This window comes from Xenopus tropicalis, chromosome 1, assembly GCF_000004195.4.
Source record: "Xenopus tropicalis strain Nigerian chromosome 1, UCB_Xtro_10.0, whole genome shotgun sequence".
Classification (NCBI taxonomy): domain Eukaryota; kingdom Metazoa; phylum Chordata; class Amphibia; order Anura; family Pipidae; genus Xenopus; species Xenopus tropicalis.
This window is the reverse complement of record NC_030677.2, coordinates 203,006,762-203,025,042: the sequence shown is the minus strand read 5'-3', so window position 1 is coordinate 203,025,042 and position 18,281 is coordinate 203,006,762. Positions and strand designations below refer to the sequence as shown.

Below are 18,281 nucleotides of genomic sequence, written 5' to 3'. Positions count from 1 at the left end.
TGAATTCCATGGCTGATCTAGAAAAGAGAAATCTCATCATTGAATACAGATGTGTGTGTTGGATCTGTATGAGTGGGAATTCCAGGATTTGGACACTCTTGAATAATAATGGAATTTTATAGAGCCGAGAGTGCCAATTTAGTTCTGTAAGTGGAACGCAATGAGTACGAAAACGGCGGTGACCGGCGCTGCAGAGTAAACACTATTTTCACGATACAGCTGTTTTTTTCCTGGCTGACACCTGGTTATCATAAACACAGCTACTGATGCGCTCGCATCTCGGGCTTTCGCTCAGATAACTCCGTAACAAAATAGAGATGTTCTCGCTAAAATCTATGTAAATTTCCCGGCTAAATCCTCTGCGCAAATCCCTTTGAACATGCAAATCCATAAATCATCATTATGCTGACAAAGAAGTGAAGCAACTCATGAAACGAAGGCTCGTTTTTATCCACAATCCCCCGCTCAGGTATGGCGCTCTGATCTTTGGGCTCCCGTCCAAGGCATTAGAGAATTTTCCCCCTGCTTAAGATTAGCGCCACCGCGAATTCTAACGTGTTTTGTAATTAATCAATTGAGCGTTTGGTCAAGTGAAGAAGAAAGGAGGGTGTTTTTTTTTTTCTTCTCTTTCTTTTGGACTCGTCTTAACTTCTCTACCTCTCGTTGCTAATTAGGGAGGCTCAGTAAAGTCAATTAGTGAATGTTTTCCGGTGACCAGAGCAGGGCAAGGCCACCGATGTAACAGTAACAAGTGCAAAATAAACCGTCTCTGACCTGCCTACATCTCCTCCACATTACAACAAACACCGAGATCTCCAGATTTGTGTATAGAGAGAAGGAGCCAAACACAATCATCTTCCTCTATCATTTAGCAACTTCCTGAAACCATCGTAACCTTGCAAGGTAAATAGAGATAAGCCAGGCCCATCTGGAACAGCAACGAGCCAAGAGCCCTTCCCCTTGGAAATAAAATACCCTTTACCTTCGCTATTATTACAATATTAAACATTTTTATAGATTTTGTTGGACTTCAACTCTCAGTCTATTCATGCTTTGTTGACTGACTACAATTCCCATGACTCGCCGCCGGCTGAAGGCAGATGGAGAGCTGGAATCTAGCCAATGTCTTTCTAGAACCGACGTTCGAACTCTTTCCTTGCTTTCTGATGCCAGTTAATACATATCCCATCGCTAATCTTTATACTAAATAAACAAAAGTGTAGTGCAAAATACAAACTGCATTCCAAAATTAGACACAGCCCAAAACAATGGCTCCCCATGAAGGTCAGATAGACATCTTCTCTGAGACAGCATAATAAAACGCAAAGGGTTTAGGAAACGAATGAGCATATAGAGGTCGGTCAACCACTGAAGCCACCTGTGACTTCCAATCAACTGTTTGAAATGTCAACAACACAGCAAATGTTATATTCCATGCCAAGCCCCGCCCTCAGCAGGGACCAGGATTAAGATTCCAACATAATGAAAGTATCGACGTCAGAACCAGTGTTCAACGCACACATACCCAATAGGAAACAGCAAGAACGCACCCAGGAGAACAGTCTACTTACCGAAGAGGGTAGTCCAGGTGGAACCTTCCTGACCTTCTTCGCTTGCACTTCTGTCAATAGAAGAACGAGGGTTGGTAGACAGAATGACATATTTTCCAGATACAATTTAACATCTTCGGTGAATTCAAAACTTTAAACCTATACAAACAGTGTCCCACAAAAACAGTAGGCTGGGAAAATTCTAGATTCTACATCTTCTGAATGAACCAGCATGAAGAATAAGAAGCATCTAAAGGGTTAAAAGGTTCGGCTGAAGGACCAAATATCAGGGAGAAGACTGCAGCCTTGTTTCCCCTTCCCATTATGTGTACGTCAATTATCTAACACTATAACAGGTTATTCATCTTTAGGAGAAAGGGGAGACAACACTCACCCATTGAACTGCCGTGAAAAGGCCTCCTCCGGGGGTTATTGCTTGAGTACGGATAGTATTGGGATCCGGGTTTCGTAGGCGAAAGTGCTCCTGTGTTTGCCATTTCCATGTCCCCTCCAAGGAGGCTTTGCTAAAGGGAAAGAGGAGTTTAATTCATTGCAAATTTCTTTTATACAGTTTTCCACAATCATAGTGACCAGGGATAAAAATGTTGTGAATTATAGGAAAATCAAGGCAGTTAAGAGTTAATACATATATATTTTTTAAGGAAATTTGTAGGAAAAAAAATAATTAATATTTATAGTTTATTTAATAATTTATGCACCATAAATAATTAATGGTGCAATGCTAAAGGGACAAATAACATATATTTTAAATATACAGGTATGGGATCCGTTATCCGGAAACCTGTTATCCAGAAAACTCAGAATTACGGGAAGCCTGTCTGCCATAGACTCCATTTTAATCAAATAATTCAGATTTTTAAAACTGATTTCCTTTTTCTCTGTAATAATAAAACAGTACCTTGTACTTGATCCCAACTAAGATATAATTACCCCTTATTGGGGGCAGAACAGCCCTATTGGGTTTATTTCATGGTTAAATGATTCCCTTTTCTCTGTAATAATAAAACAGTACCTGTACTTGATCCCAACTAAGATACAGTATAATTACCCCTTATTGGGGGCAGAACAGCCCTATTGGGTTTATTTAATGGTTAAATGATTCCCTTTTCTCTGTAATAATAAAACATTACCTGTACTTGATCCCAACTAAGATATAATTACCCCTTATTGGGGGCAGAACAGCCCTATTGGGTTTATTTAATGGTTAAATGATTCCCTTTTCTCTGTAATAATAAAACAGTACCTGTACTTGATCCCAACTAAGATATAATTACCCCTTATTGGGGCAGAACAGCCCTATTGGGTTTATTTCATGGTTAAATGATTCCCTTTTCTCTGTAATAATAAAACAGTACCTGTACTTGATCCCAACTAAGATATAATTACCCCTTATTGGGGGCAGAACAGCCCTATTGGGTTTATTTAATGGTTAAATGATTCCCTTTTCTCTGTAATAATAAAACAGTACCTGTACTTGATCCCAACTAAGATATAATTACCCCTTATTGGGGGCAGAACAGCCCTATTGGGTTTATTTCATGTTTTATTGATTTTTTAGTAGCCTTAAGGTATACCCCTTATCTGGAATACCCTTGGTCCCAAGCATTCTGGATAACGGGTCCTATACCTGCATATGTAATATATATATATATATATATATATATATATATATATATATATATATATAAATAAAACTCAGATGAAATTAGAACATTTCTAACGTCATTTTTGATGCTTATGTAATATATTGATAAAATTCATCAAGTTCAGAATCACAGTCACTTCTATTTTTTTATGTTTTTATAAATTTTACACAGTTTCTTAAACAAATTTTCTCCAAACCCTTCAGTGCTTTCTTACACATGGGTGCACTCAATAAATCTGATCCCTAACATACACACCACTATCACTATACGAAATAGTAACACACAATACGCAATACATTCTTTTTTTCATTTTTTTTGGCGTTTCAAGTCGTAACGACGCACAAGGCTAATTGTCGAATTTTCCCGTAATCCAATTCGCGAGCTGCAATAAAAATACCATACAGGTTGCTATTAATTCTCCGAGCCGATAGCTTGAGGAAACAATCGACGTCTCTACCGCGGCGCTGAAGTACGAGGCTGGAGATTTTAAGAGCCGGTAATGAAGTTAATAGGTTACAGGTAATGATAAGAGAGCGTCGGCGCGGGTTTGGTTATGGAGACGCCGCGACTTCCCCGTCATATAAATATCCCTTGATTGCACTTGGCACGGGGATAATACATTGTTCTCTCGTGCATTGGCAGCAGGTGCCCACGTTTATATCGAGAACAAATTTATCATTTAAGGTAGAAAATTTTAAATTAACAAAAAAAAAACACAAAAAACTTTATCTTTACTTGTAATCAACTTTTACCGACTGAACTAATTACTGTACTTGATAAAGTACAGAATGTGTTTTCCCTAATCTAAATTCTAATCACCATGTCACTCACAACAGACTTAGTAATGCTCCACTAACACACTATTCACATGCAAAATACCCTAAATAAGGCCAATTATGACTCGGCTCCTCTTCCCTCGTTAACCCGCTGAGAACTGAAAGATTTCACAAGGCCGTCGCCAATTAGGACAAAGGGCCCTTGTTTTAAATTAAGTCAGCCTTTTTGGAGTCCTAAACAGCTCAACAAAGTGGCCTGCCTCTCTGCTGAAAGCCGTTGGTCAAATATGACCCCGCGAGCTTGGAGATCACAGAGGAGAAAGCGTCTGAGCTCCGCACAATTCCTCGACTGTGTCGGCAGCAGCTCCCGAGACGTTTAGAGAATAAGCTCTTCCATTCAGGAATGGATTCTACTATCTACAGCCTTTTTCTGTCTACTTATACTCGTCTTAATTACTTTATATCACCTTAACCTACTACCAGCATTGTCCAACAATTTATCACCAAAATTCAGTTGTCTCTTTTAGAATGTAAGCTCTTGCGAGCAGGGCCCTCCCCCTAGTGTCTCCAATCCTCATCCAATGTAACTGCAAACCATTTTTGTGAATTGTTTATATGTACATGTTAACTGTTCTGTCTTTTGTACCCCTCTATTCTGTAGTTTAGCGCTGTGTAAACTGATGGCGCTATATAAATTATAATAATAATAATGTACCAGGAAAACTAATTGTGTCAGATTTTATCGTAACACCTAGGAACTGCTCCCTTTTTTTAAAAAAAAACTAGGAAAATAATATTTTTTCTCTTCATCGCTGATCTAACTCATTGAAAAATTCATTTTTGGTTCATCCACGTCCTAAACTGGCTGTACAGATCTCCGAGGATCGTTCTGGGGATTCTTGCTTGCTTTTATTTTACGATTAACCAGTAGATTGTAAGCTCTTTTGGGCACCTCCTGTATCGGTAACTGATTGCTTTATATATTACTCTGTATGTCCAATGTATGAAACCCACTTATTGTACAGCGCTGCGGGATATGTTGGCGCTTTATAAATAAATGTTAATAATAATAATAATAATAATAATAATAGATTCATATAGAGTGTAAGCTCTTTTGGGCAGGGCTCTCTTCACCTCTTGTATCGGTTATTGATTGCTTTATATGTTACTCTGTATGTCCAATGTATGAAACCCACTTATTGTACAGCGCTGCGGGATATGTTGGCGCTTTGTAAATAAATGTTAATAATAAAAATAATGATATTTCCATGGACAAAGATTAGTATGATCTAGGTTGTGTTTCAAAGAGAAATGTGAAAATTCACTTTAATTTACTGTAACAGATGATGTTCATGCCATTTTGCTCACTAGAAGGAGACAAACCTTGAGCTCTAATAATAAATAGGACTCCTACTCCATAGGATTCCTAGAAAACCTTTATATTAGTCATATTATGTTCATTTACTAACACAAAGGACAAATGGCCTCTCCAAATGCTATTGACAAAGATACTTGCCGTATTATAGGCTTATAATGCCTTTAGCAGCCACTTTACTGTATTAGGTGCAAAGTACAAGGCAAACAAGGGTGCCCTGGAATTAGCGTCTGTATTCCTTGTATTGCCCATGTCTAAAAAATTCTAGGAAAATTCTAGGAAATTCTAGGAAATAGTGCATTGTTGGTAGAAAAAAACAAAAAAAAACGATAGATTGAATGCAAATTCTGCACCGTGCATCTGCTTCATAAATAAACCCTAATATGAACTAAACTGACATAGACTTTAGTGACCACATAAAGGCACGGGTCCATTGGCCACACAGTGTTATAAATTAAGGTAAATTATAGGGGCAGATTTATTAAAATGTGAGTTCACCAGAGAAAAATTCACCCACTTTCTATTCATTCCTATGGGATTTTCAGAAGCGTATTTATCAATGGGTGCAAGTTTGAGTTCCCCAATTGATAAATACACTTCTAAAAAATCCCATAGGAATGAATAGAGGGTGAGTGTTTATGTATTAAGCTCACATTTGTATAAATCTGCCCCTAATATCAGCCTGGGGTTTTATATAATGGACAAGGTCCATATGACACATCCAGAGATGCTCTTAATTTGCTTTTTTTGCTTTTCGCTGAATGCAGCAAAATTTGGATTTAGCTAACGGCACCATTTTTTTCCCTTCACATGAAGCTGTTTTGTTGATTATTCTGAAATTTACATACGCAGATGAAGGTTTGGATGCAGTTTTGGTGTTGAGCCAAATGTGAAGGATTTGGTATTCTTCTCTATACGGAAATGATGGATTCGACCCAAGGGACATCGCTAAGGATAATAACAACTCATGACATCACTTGGCAGCCTTTATGAGGAGACGTTCATTAAATTAGGTGGGGGCGATATCTCAAAGGCCTGGCCAATAGTAATTGTGCCCCTTTGGAGCGTCGCTTTTATTTTAGCCCCCCTTTAGATTATAACAAGGTTATATATATAATTATTATTATACACTGTCATCTTACAGTTCCAAGTATATCTAGACTTAAGTGTGCATCCCAAATCTAACCATAACTGACCTTTAGGCTGGATCCCAGGTATATCTAGAACAGCAGATTCTATCTAGATATATGTGTTCATCCCAAATCTAACCATAACTGACCTTTAGGCTGGATTCCAGGTATATCTAGAACAGCAGATTCTATCTAGATATATGTGTTCATCCCAAATCTAACCATAACTGACCTTTAGGCTGGATTCCAGGTATATCTAGAATAGCAGATTATATCTAGAGATATGTGTTCAACCCAAATCTTACCATGACTGACTTTTAGGCTGGATCCCAGGTATATCTAGAACAGCAGATTATATCTAGGCTTAAGTGTTCATCACAAATCTAACCATAACTGACCTTTAGGCTGGATTCCAGGTATATCTAGAACAGCAGATTATATCTAGACTTAAGTGTTCATCACAAATCTAACCATAACTGACCTTTAGGCTGGATTCCAGGTATATCTAGAACAGCAGATTATATCTAGACCTAAGTGTTCATCCCAAATATAACCAGAAGGGTTCTGTGCATGGGACCTGTAAATGACCAATCAAATTTTTCTACCCACACCCACCCATAGAGTAAGGCAGGGATCCACAACCTTTTTTACTTGTGAGCCACACTTAGATGTAAAAAGTATTCACACAAGCATGAAAAAAGTTCTTTGGGGGCCAAATAAGGGCTGTGATTGGCTATTTGGTAGCCCCATGTGGCCTGCAGGAGGCTCTGCTTGGAGTAAAACTGTGTCTCTGGGCTTCCAAAACTTACCTCCAAGTAAAAATGGCACCTACTTTGAGGCCACTGGGAGCAACATCTATGGCAGGGGTCCCCAACCTTTCTTACTCGTGAGCCACAGTCAAATGTAAAAAGACTTGGGGAGCAACACAAGCACCATAAAAGTTCATGGAGGAACCAAATAAGGGCTGTGATTGGCTATTAGGGGCCTCTATGCACCCTATCAGCTTACAGGGGCTTTATTTGGTAGGAAATCTTGTTTTTATTCAACCAAAACTTGCCCCCAAGTCAGGAATTCAAAAATAACTCCCTGGTTTGGGGGCACTGAGAGCAACATCCAAGGATTGGGGAGCAACATGTTGCCCCTGAGCCACTGGTTGGGTGTAAGGCAACACTAATATAAGGTTGTAGAGTCTCCATGTTGCTTTACTCTTGCCCTACTATATCTGGTACCAGTTTCTTGCCGACAACTGTAGCACCACAAGGCCCAACAATATGCAGAACCTCCTTACAGTGTGGACTTTATTTAATTTTAGTATTATAGAACCCTAGTAATAAAACAAAGCTGTGGGTCGGCGGTGGGAAACCTGCCGATATTACAGGCTCTTTGCTTTAGCAGAGAGGAACCCGGTCCCTTTGTCTAACAGCGGGGGCAAACATGGAAGACGCACGTGAACCACCTCAGCATTCCTTCCAGGAGATCTGCTAATTACCGGCAAGCTGAGAGAATACACGGCGCGTGCTGGTACTCAGAGGTGCCAATAGCGACTTGCAGCTTGCCTGGCTGTTATTTAAGGAATACAGTGTAAGTGTTACAGAACATTATCATAACGGGAGGTGATGACATTCTCTGCTGAAATGAGATATATTTTTTGCTGAGCAGGTTGACAGTGCAGGAGAGGGCTGCAGCGTGTTACCGCCATTAGTCAAAACAGTAAGGAAAAAAAAAATGTGATACATGCAATATTGCAGCGATTATAGTTCTATTGCGATGAAGCGCAGAGCTGGTACAGAGTTTGCCCGGCTGCGATCATTAGAGAAAGAGCATAAGGGACATAGTCGACCATGTAGAAACATTTCTCCTTGATCGAGTATAGGGGCTGCCTATTAGGGCAAGGTCTGTACATGGCTGTCTGTGTCTTCATTTTTGTCTTTAAATGACGATAGGTCTTGTCCCCTATGGCAGGTCACCGGTACAGTGACCCTCTATTAAAGGGCTCTCACTAAGGTGGACAGCCATTTGTATCACTGAGGGTTGTATCCCACAAGGAGAAGTCTGGACTTCCCAATTGCCATGACAGCTAGTTACAGGAGCCCTCTCAAATTGAAGTTCCTTGCCTCCAAAGTCGTACCTTTAAGCTCAGTTTCACATGGAGTCTCTATCTGGTCCTCTGCTGGTAACATGCTGATCAGTACAATGAGCATATACAGAGGTCCAAATGAGCATGTGCAGAGCCACTGACACCAAAGAAAAAGCCAAACCAGGAGCCATGGAGCTATAGGAGTCATCGTTCTACACTGCTATGGGCACCTTAAGCCTTATTTATGCATAAGGAGTATTACATCAACTCCAACCTCATCCTTTCCTGAGCTTTATCTGCCCTTTAACTACCTACATTTTCCAGTAGCTCAGGCAGCTTCCCTAAAAGACTAACATTTGAAGATATGAGTTGCAACTTGCCATCGGAAGTTAAGGTGCCCATACACCTTCAGATCCGCTCGATTGGCAATGTTGCCAAGCGAGCGGATCTTCTAAATATCGGGAGAATCCAGGCTAATTTGATCGCTTGGCTCCAGAACGACGGGTATAGGAAAAGTCGGTTCAGGGACCCCCGATCCGACTAGATTTTTTAAACTGCCGATTGAGATCTGGCCGATTTCAGGTTGGTAGTGCCCATACAAGGGCCGATTAGCTGCCGAAGCAGTCTAAGGGACCGATATCGGTAGCTAGAATCAGCCCGGGACCTTTAGATGTACATATTACATTCAATCCAACGGAACTGCAACAGGCCGAAACCTCAGTCTGTCAGGAGCACTCCAGTTTAGGAGCACTCCTCTTCCTTCTAAAGATGGCAGTGCCCATGGCCACAGTGTGGTGCCGGCGTGCTGCATGGTTATGCGCCGTCATGTGACACCATCACATCACAGTGGCATGAAACTCAAAATAAAAAGATGCTTAAGACCTGGGTCCAATGCCCAAATATAGTTCTTTCTTCTTGACGTTCCTAGGTGTTGTTGTTCTGTCTTGATCTTCCAGTTGAGCTCACGTAACCCATGAATACTGAGAACTGGACTCAGCTTCCTCCTTGGTCCCAACTTCAACCCCGGTGAGGCCTTGACACAGCCCAACTCAACCATTTCTTTGTAGGCCCATGGTCTTCTCATTAGACACTTGCCTTCATATGGAGCTGCTTGGTAATTTCTAATATCCTAATATTTTACAACAGATGGAGCATTATTCCCTGTGTATGTGTCACTCAGTGGCATCACAAGGGACACTATTAAAAGATAATACTTCAGCTCTTGCATATTATACAAGGCTGTGTATGTAATAAGAACCCTAGCACGGTCTATCACTCCGCCACTGGGTTCATTCGAGTCCATTCTTGCTTCTATGTGTCGTCTAAATATCCACAATGTGTCACTAATTCAGTCCTAGAATTTTTGGCAGAGAGCACCGAAATCTGCCCGCTCCCAGAGCTTGAAGGACTGACATTCCCCCCCCCCTCCTTGCGCAGATGACAGCCCGGTGTCATATATTTGCCACAGCTGTAAGAGAAAGCTGTAATCACGGCCGGCTCCGAGGCTAACGCTTCAGCGCCTCGCCACTAGTAAGGTAGCTATTTGGTAGGTAGCCAAGTGGGGAGATGAATGCAGGGTGAATCCGACGTTGCTTCTTTGTCTTTGGGATTAATGAGGTTACCTATTTTCAGTGGCTGCAGCGACAGTCTTCAAAGGGAAAGTAAAATATTGATTTTATTTATACATATTCATTGTTGCGGTCTACATGGTCTCCAGTGTGATCAGCCATTTATTGTATCTGAAATGCCCTGAATGGATAAATATATCGTAGGACCTATATATAGCCCCCTTACCTACCCACTGAATGACTATGTCACACAATGAGATTATTAAACCTATTTAACCATCTGCCACTAATCTCCCTGTGATACATAAACCTAAACTGTGATCAGAATGTTCTAGTCCTGCCAGGGATTGATGGGAAGACTCCCTTCCCCACCCCCTATGAGCTGCCATCTGGGTGTTCTAATTCAAGCCAATGGTTGTGGGCTGGACTAGAACACCTTGATGGCAGGGGGGTGGACAGGGAGTTTCTAAGCAATGGTTGACACCACTATACTTTGATGGGAGGGTTAGGGAGCTGGGTCACATCCGGTCACACTAACACACAGTGGTCTATAATGTGTCTTTTAGTGAGTCAGAACTCAAAGCCAACTATATATCAGTAATATCAGGTTCTGCTGCAACAATAAAATGCAGTTTCAGAAATAGTTCTACTAACAATATAGGTGGTCAACCTTCAACAGAAGCAGATGATTACTGGCCTCCACGTGTTCCTAAGCCCCGGCATTTTGGTGGGTTTGATACCTCGACAATGCGCCAGTGTCCCTATAAAATCTATTATAATGCACTGCAGAGCAATAATACTGAAGGCTGCCATATACTAGTACTGCACATCACTCCTTCATAAATTTGATTGAACCATGATATATGGTGGGAAGGCCTAGAACTCCACTGGAGACAGTTATAACTTTCCTACAACATCATTTAAATGGGATTATCTCTGCTGTCTGCTCCAGAACCAGACCAAAATACTAGAGTACACAGAAGCTCCCCATCTTGGATTTTATTAAAAGTGTCAGTGGCACTGCACATGCTCAGTGAGCTCTGGTCAGCTTTGAGAAGCTACTGTCCATTTAATGGGATACCCACCCCAGTGCATTATAGTTTAATGGGATGCCCACCACAGCCGAGTATAGTTTAATGGGATGCCCACCCCAGCCGAGTATAGTTTAATGGGATGCGCACCCCAGCCGAGTATAGTTTAATGGGATGCCCACCCCAGCCGAGTATAGTTTAATGGGATGCCCACCCCAGCCGAGTATAGTTTAATGGGATGCCCACCCCAGCCGAGTATAGTTTAATGGGATGCCCACCCCAGCCGAGTATAGTTTAATGGGATGCCCACCCCAGCCGAGTATAGTTTAATGGGATGCCCACTCCAGCCGAGTATAGTTTAATGGGATGCCCACCCCAGCCGAGTATAGTTTAATGGGAAGCCCACCCCAGCCGAGTATAGTTTAATGGGATGCCCACCCCAGCTGAGTATAGTTTAATGGGATGCCCACCCCAGCTGAGTATAGTTTAATGGGATGCCCACCCCAGCCGAGTATAGTTTAATGGGATGCCCACCCCAGCCGAGTATAGTTTAATGGGATGCCCACCCCAGCCGAGTATAGTTTAATGGGATGCCCACCCCAGCCGAGTATAGTTTAATGGGATGCCCACCCCAGCTGAGTATAGTTTAATGGGATGCCCACCCCAGCTGAGTATAGTTTAAAGGGATGCCCACCCCAGCTGAGTATAGTTTAATGGGATGCCCACCCCAGCTGAGTATAGTTTAATGGGATGCCCACCCCAGCTGAGTATAGTTTAATGGGATGCCCACCCCAGCTGAGTATAGTTTAATGGGATGCCCACCCCAGCCGAGTATAGTTTAAAGGGATGCCCACCCCAGCTGAGTATAGTTTAATGGGATGCCCACCCCAGCTGAGTATAGTTTAATGGGATGCCCACCCCAGCTGAGTATAGTTTAATGGGATGCCCACCCCAGCTGAGTATAGTTTAATGGGATGCCCACCCCAGCTGAGTATAGTTTAATGGGATGCCCACTCCAGCCGAGTATAGTTTAATGGGATGCCCACCCCCAGCTGAGTATAGTTTAATGGGATGCCCACCCCAGCCGAGTATAGTTTAATGGGATGCCCACCCCAGCCGAGTATAGTTTAATGGGATGGCCACCCCAGCCGAGTATAGTTTAATGGACAACCGAAACATAATCCTACTGGTCACGGTTCAGATGGGATTTTAGAAGACAATTTCCGCTTGGGAAACACAGAGGAGAACGCAATGTACGTAGTTTAAAGGCTTATAACTGGAACACTACACATTTACTATTGTTCGCCCCTCACATCCCTAACGGCCGGCAGTAAAGGGAGACATAAAGGCTTCACAACCCAACAGCTTGCGAGTCTCATTTACGGCCCCATTTGGGGGTTTGTGCTGAGCCAAATGAGCGTCCCTGGGTTTTAACCACTTGTCAACCTGCAGTGCAACGTTCTAGGCAGCAGGATCTGTTTGGGAATCTCACTCTGTTCTAGAGCATAGGAGGTATCTGCCCCGAGCCCCTGACCTAGGCCTGAAATTATCAATAGTAAAAGTATAAATTACTTATTATTACAACATGTAACTGTTGGATATTGTCAATACTCCTATAAAGGACTCCCAACCCGATATCCAACCTGACAGCCCTTCCAACGTGGGCAAACTTCAACTCCCAGCAACCCCCATTAATAGATCAACAATATCTGGAGATCACAGGACAGACTTCCCCTGAGCTGTCAATCATATATTGCCTGCCCCTCCTCTATGCCTTCGGCATAGAGGCGGGGCAGGCAATATATGACTGACAGCTCAGATTTTTAATTGCAATTACTTTAACTTTCCATTCAGCACTTCCTAGACATCACTTAGATGGCAAATGCCTAAGATTTTAGGTTGATACAAAGCTAACCCCTAATAACAGTGCCCACAAAATGGCGCCGGCCTGCTGGCTGTGATTATAAATTCCAAGACTGAAGGGGAAAAAAATGAAATAATTTATACAGTGTAAGTAAAGTTTATTTTGCTCTACTAACATGATACAAAAGGATTTGGAATTCTTTCTTGGGGTGACAGTTTCCCCTTTAAAGTCATCTGCAAAGTATTTGTCTTGACACTATTGGTTCTGTCAGACTATTTCAGTGCCTCTTTGGGCCCTATTTAGTATCTCTAAAAATCATGTATTTCAATAACTACCCAAAAGCACACATTTTTCGTAATTTATCACGTGTTAAAACCAGAAAAAAAAAGTTGGGGCCACTGAACTACCTATCACTGCACAGGACTGAACTCTCAACCAATGGTGTCTCTGTACAGAGGCAGGTGGGGAGGGTCACACCAACTGGAAAAAGCAAACACTGGAGGGGCTTTAATTTACTGTATATGTTTAGACTTTAATCCGTTAGGGCAGGGGTCCCCAACCTTTTTTGCACCACGGCCCGGTTTCAAGCAAGACCGAGGTTGGGGGGTGCAACTAGTGCATAGTATACAGTGTCGAACTGGGCCGCCGGGACACCGGGAAAAATCCCAGTGGGCCCCAGCTCTAGTGGGCCCAGTCCGACCCTTGCGGCGCTCCCCCTGCCCCACCGCTCCTGCCCTGACGCGTTAAATTTACGCGCTCGGGGAAGGACGTCGGGAGGGGGGCCCTGCGAGGGGGGTTAGGGGGCCCTTCACCCCCCAGTCCGACCCTGATAGTATATAAGTTAATTATTACATATATAATGTAAATGTCATTATTACATTTTATATTATGCAATTTATTTTTATTGTTATTGATATTATAACATTATAAAATATAATACAGCTCACTATAATACAAAATCAATGGGAGACCAGGTGGCCCAGTTCAGCACAGTCCGCGGCCCGGCACCGGTGGTTGGGGACCCCTGCATTAGGGAAAGAAATACACTTGGGCTTTATTTGCCCCCTGGGAATCAGCGAGGGAGTAGCCTCCGCTCCCCCAGGAAAAGGAGTATATTTATTGGACTTTATATGAGAACAGAACATTTGCCAAGATGGCAGAAATATTTTTGATAGGGTGTCCTGCCCCCAAGGTCAACTGCTCTTATTGTTAATTTATACACGGAATCCCACAGGCGACATTCACCGGATCTACTCGATTGTGATTTATTTCCTAATGTGGTTTATCAACCAGTAATGGCCTAGAGCAGTGATCCCCAACCAGTGCCACGGGGGCTACGTGTTACCCACCAACCCCTTGGATGTTGCTCCCATATGTACTGCCAAACAGAACCGCCTCTAGGTTGCCAGTCATTACCAAATAACCAATCACAGTCTTTATTTGGTACCCCCCCCCATTTTTCATGCTTGTGTTGCTCCCCGACTGTGGCTTACGGATAAAAATAGGGCAAGAGAAGCTATGAATAAAGCCCCACAGTATGGGCATTTTCTCTGCCAGGTCAGCATTACAGGGAGGGGCTGGGGGTCAGCAAAGGATTCTGGGAGTTGTAGTTTAAGATCAGCTGGAGGGTTTCAGGTTGAACATCCCTGATTTGCTTAATTGATTTGATTGTCTGCTCACAAGGTAAACAGATTAAAAGCTCCTTTTTTTGCTGTGCATTAGCCGAAGTCTAGAGCCAAGCTTCCATTCAGATTGCAACCTGGAGTATAATTTAGAGGGAGGGGGGGATAAAGATAATAAAGTTTCCCCCACGCTGATGACATTTTGCAGAGACAGAGTACATGTGAGCAGAAACACAAGGCAGATTGTGTTTATTTTAAAAAGCTGCGTTCCATTTTTTATGTACAAAAAGTGCAGCTGTGAGAAATTGGAAAACCCACCTGGCAAGGGAGACTATTATGGTTTTATATACAGAGGGAAAAATCCTCTCAGGGGCCGGCGGGCGGATGTGCGGCTTAAGCCTTTGGCACAGGGAGACACTCTCTCCAGCACTCTCTTACTGCAGCAATATGAGCCTCACACAGGCCCAGGGCTAACGGCTCTCACCGATGCACTCCGGCCACTGGCAATGGCCTGCACCGTGGCACCTCTCCCCCTCACTGTCACTGCTTCACTCTCTCATTCACTCCGCCTGGCACTGCCACTCCAGCAGCCCCTTCAGTCATTGGGAATGGAGGGGACAGGGCACAGGGGAGGATGAGGAGGGGGCACAGTAATTGGGAATAGAGGGGACAGGGCACAGGGGAGGATGAGGAGAGGGCACAGTAACTGGGAATGGAGGGGACAGGGCACAGGGGAGGATGAGGAGGGGGCACAGTAATTGGGAATGGAGGGGACAGGGCACAGGGGAGGATGAGGAGGGGGCACAGTAATTGGGAATGGAGGGGACAGGGCACAGGGGAGGATGAGGAGGGGGCACAGTAATTGGGAATGGAGGGGACAGGGCACAGGGGAGGATGAGGAGGGGGCACAGTAATTGGGAATGGAGGGGACAGGGCACAGGGGAGGATGAGGAGGCACAGTAACTGGGAATGGAGGGGACAGGGCACAGGGGAGGATGAGGAGGGGGCACAGTAATTGGGAATGGAGGGGACAGGGCACAGGGGAGGATGATGATGAGGCACAGTAATTGGGAATGGCGGGGACAGGGCACAGGGGAGGATAATGATGAGGCACAGTAATTGGGAATGGAGGGGACAGGGCACAGTAATTGGGAATGGAGGGGACAGGGCACAGGGGGGGATGATGATGAGGCACAGTAATTGGGAATGGCGGGGACAGGGCACAGGGGAGGATAATGATGAGGCACAGTAATTGGGAATGGCGGGGACAGGGCACAGGGGAGGATAATGATGAGGCACAGTAATTGGGAATGGAGGGGACAGGGCACAGTAATTGGGAATGGAGGGGACAGGGCACAGGGGGGGATGATGATGAGGCACAGTAATTGGGAATGGAGGGGACAGGGCACAGTAATTGGGAATGGAGGGGACAGGGCACAGGGGGGGATGATGATGAGGCACAGTAATTGGGAATGGAGGGGACAGGGCACAGGGGGGGGATGATGATGAGGCACAGTAATTGGGAATGGAGGGGACAGGGCACAGGGGGGGATGATGATGAGGCACAGTAATTGGGAATGGAGGGGACAGGGCACAGGGGAGGATGGGAAGAGGTCACAGGAATTGAAAAAAGAGGGAAGGGGACACTGGGACCAGGGGTGCATGGAGACGGGGAAAAGGGGATAATGCACAAGTAGGGTGGGCACAAGGGAGAGGGCACAAAAACTGAGAACACTTTGGGGAAAAGAGGGCATGGAGGGAGCAAGACACAGGCATCAGGGGAGAGATATGGAATGAAGGGGAGAGATGGCAGGGACCCGGGGAGCATGGGGAGAGGGTGCAGAGATAGGGAAAGGGACAGCATGTAGCCGAGCGCCTGAAACTGCTCCGTGTGCCTTGGCCTTACTGTGCCACCAGTGCCCTATGATACTGCAAAACCGCATGCCAGCTGTATTGTGGGTATGGCAAGGGGACAAAAGCAACAGGCGATGGTCCGATATCAGCGTTACGGGGCAAAAGCTTTTCTCAAAACAAAAACAAAACAAAAAAAATGACTATGGAATCTCCAGCAAGTTCCAAGGCCTTTACCCTCCCTTCTGCTCCAATTAAAAGTTTGATAACAAAGGTTTAGCGCTTCTCATTACAACGGCCCCGGGGGAGTGCGAATCTCCGACGCCTGCAGGTGCGAAACCCCGGGACAAAGAGCTGATACTCTGTAACTCGCCCGCCTTATCAACAGGTGCCCCCTTCTGCGCTGCCAAACATTCTCCCAATCAGTAAAAAGGAAAAAAAAACTGTTGAACTCCAGTAGCAAATAAACTGTAAACTATATTGTATAATACAATAACCTTCATAAATGGTTTCGGTGACACCAGAAAAACAAAGGCTGTCAAAATTCAAAAATATCTACAATGGGGGTCAGCTACCGTACTTGGCTTTTTTTTTTCTAGGAGATTCTCAGTTCAACTTTGGGCGCATCTCTGACACTCGCACCGTGGCACCAGTTGTGCTTTGCGGCAATGGGGGAAATGAGATAATTAGGGTTGACACCTTTTTTTTTTCTATTATTACCGACCTTCAGTTTGGGGGGGCAGTGACATCACTTGAGGGTGGGGAAATGGGCGGGCTAGGCAGGGGAATAGGTGGGGTAGGCGGAGGAAATGGGCAGGGCAGAAGCTAGCCTATATAAAAGGGAGTTATCTGCCACAGAGTCAGGGAAGGTTGCCACACAAATTTACCGGCAGATATATGATAATACCGGCCCTAGCTGGCAATATGCCTTTTTGGAATTACCACTATATCCAGGGTGGCAGTAGCTCCAGGGTCCCCAGCTCAGGGCAAGGACTGTATTGAGGCAAAAGCAACTATTGTTGCTAAGGAGCCTGAAGTCACTGGCAATAATTCCCTCTTGGGCCCAGTGAATGAGGCACCAATGCCGGTTAAGACAAGTCCAATGCCGGTTAAGACTTGCGCCCAATTCACAGCAACACACTAGGTACATGGCATAGGTTGGTGAGCTGAGTAGATGGCTGTAATGGTGCTTAAATTCTGGGCAAAATGCTGCGTAATTTGTAAAAAAAAAAAAAAAAATTGTGAAGGAATATATAAAATATAAATGGAAGGTTGTGGAATGGTCAGCTGACTGGGTCAGCCATAACAATCAGTTCCCAGAATACCCAGCAGCCCATTGTGATGCTGAGCCCCCCATGGGGGGGTGGAATAATATGGAAAGGAAATTTGCAGAGGAATCACACACTCCCAGTGGTTTGGTGGATCTCACTGTAATACCTAAAAAGACCTATAAAATGCATATATAGGTATATACAGTATATATATATATATGTCTCATTACAGATACTTGCAGAAACTAATTTAAGCCAAACACATAAAATGATCCCCCCCCAAAAAGAGGTGGTTAGTACATAGGATCAGATCTTTGCACTTATAGATAAAACTACTGAATTAAACTTTCTATAGAACTGCAGCAAGCAAAGTAGAAATATGCAGCAGCAGCAAAACTTGTTGGGACTTTTAATATCCTTATCATTTACAGTAGGGGGTACATGATCCCTTATAATACATGAGTGATACTCAGAGTTCCCTGTATAACTCAGCCTGCAG

The 18,281-nt window shown here is 43.9% G+C and overlaps 1 protein-coding gene across 12 annotated transcripts in view; it reads right to left on the bottom strand.

Annotated features, from left to right (window-relative positions):
* tcf4 (transcription factor 4) overlaps positions 1–18,281 on the bottom strand; it is a 263,386-nt gene that overhangs the window by 113,952 nt on the left and 131,153 nt on the right. For all 12 annotated transcript variants that reach the window (XM_031899661.1, XM_031899665.1, XM_031899677.1 and 9 more), the window contains 2 exon segments: positions 1,945–2,074; positions 1,572–1,621 (listed from right to left, as the gene is read on the bottom strand). In XM_031899661.1, coding sequence (XP_031755521.1) covers positions 1,572–1,621; positions 1,945–2,074 — 180 coding nt within the window.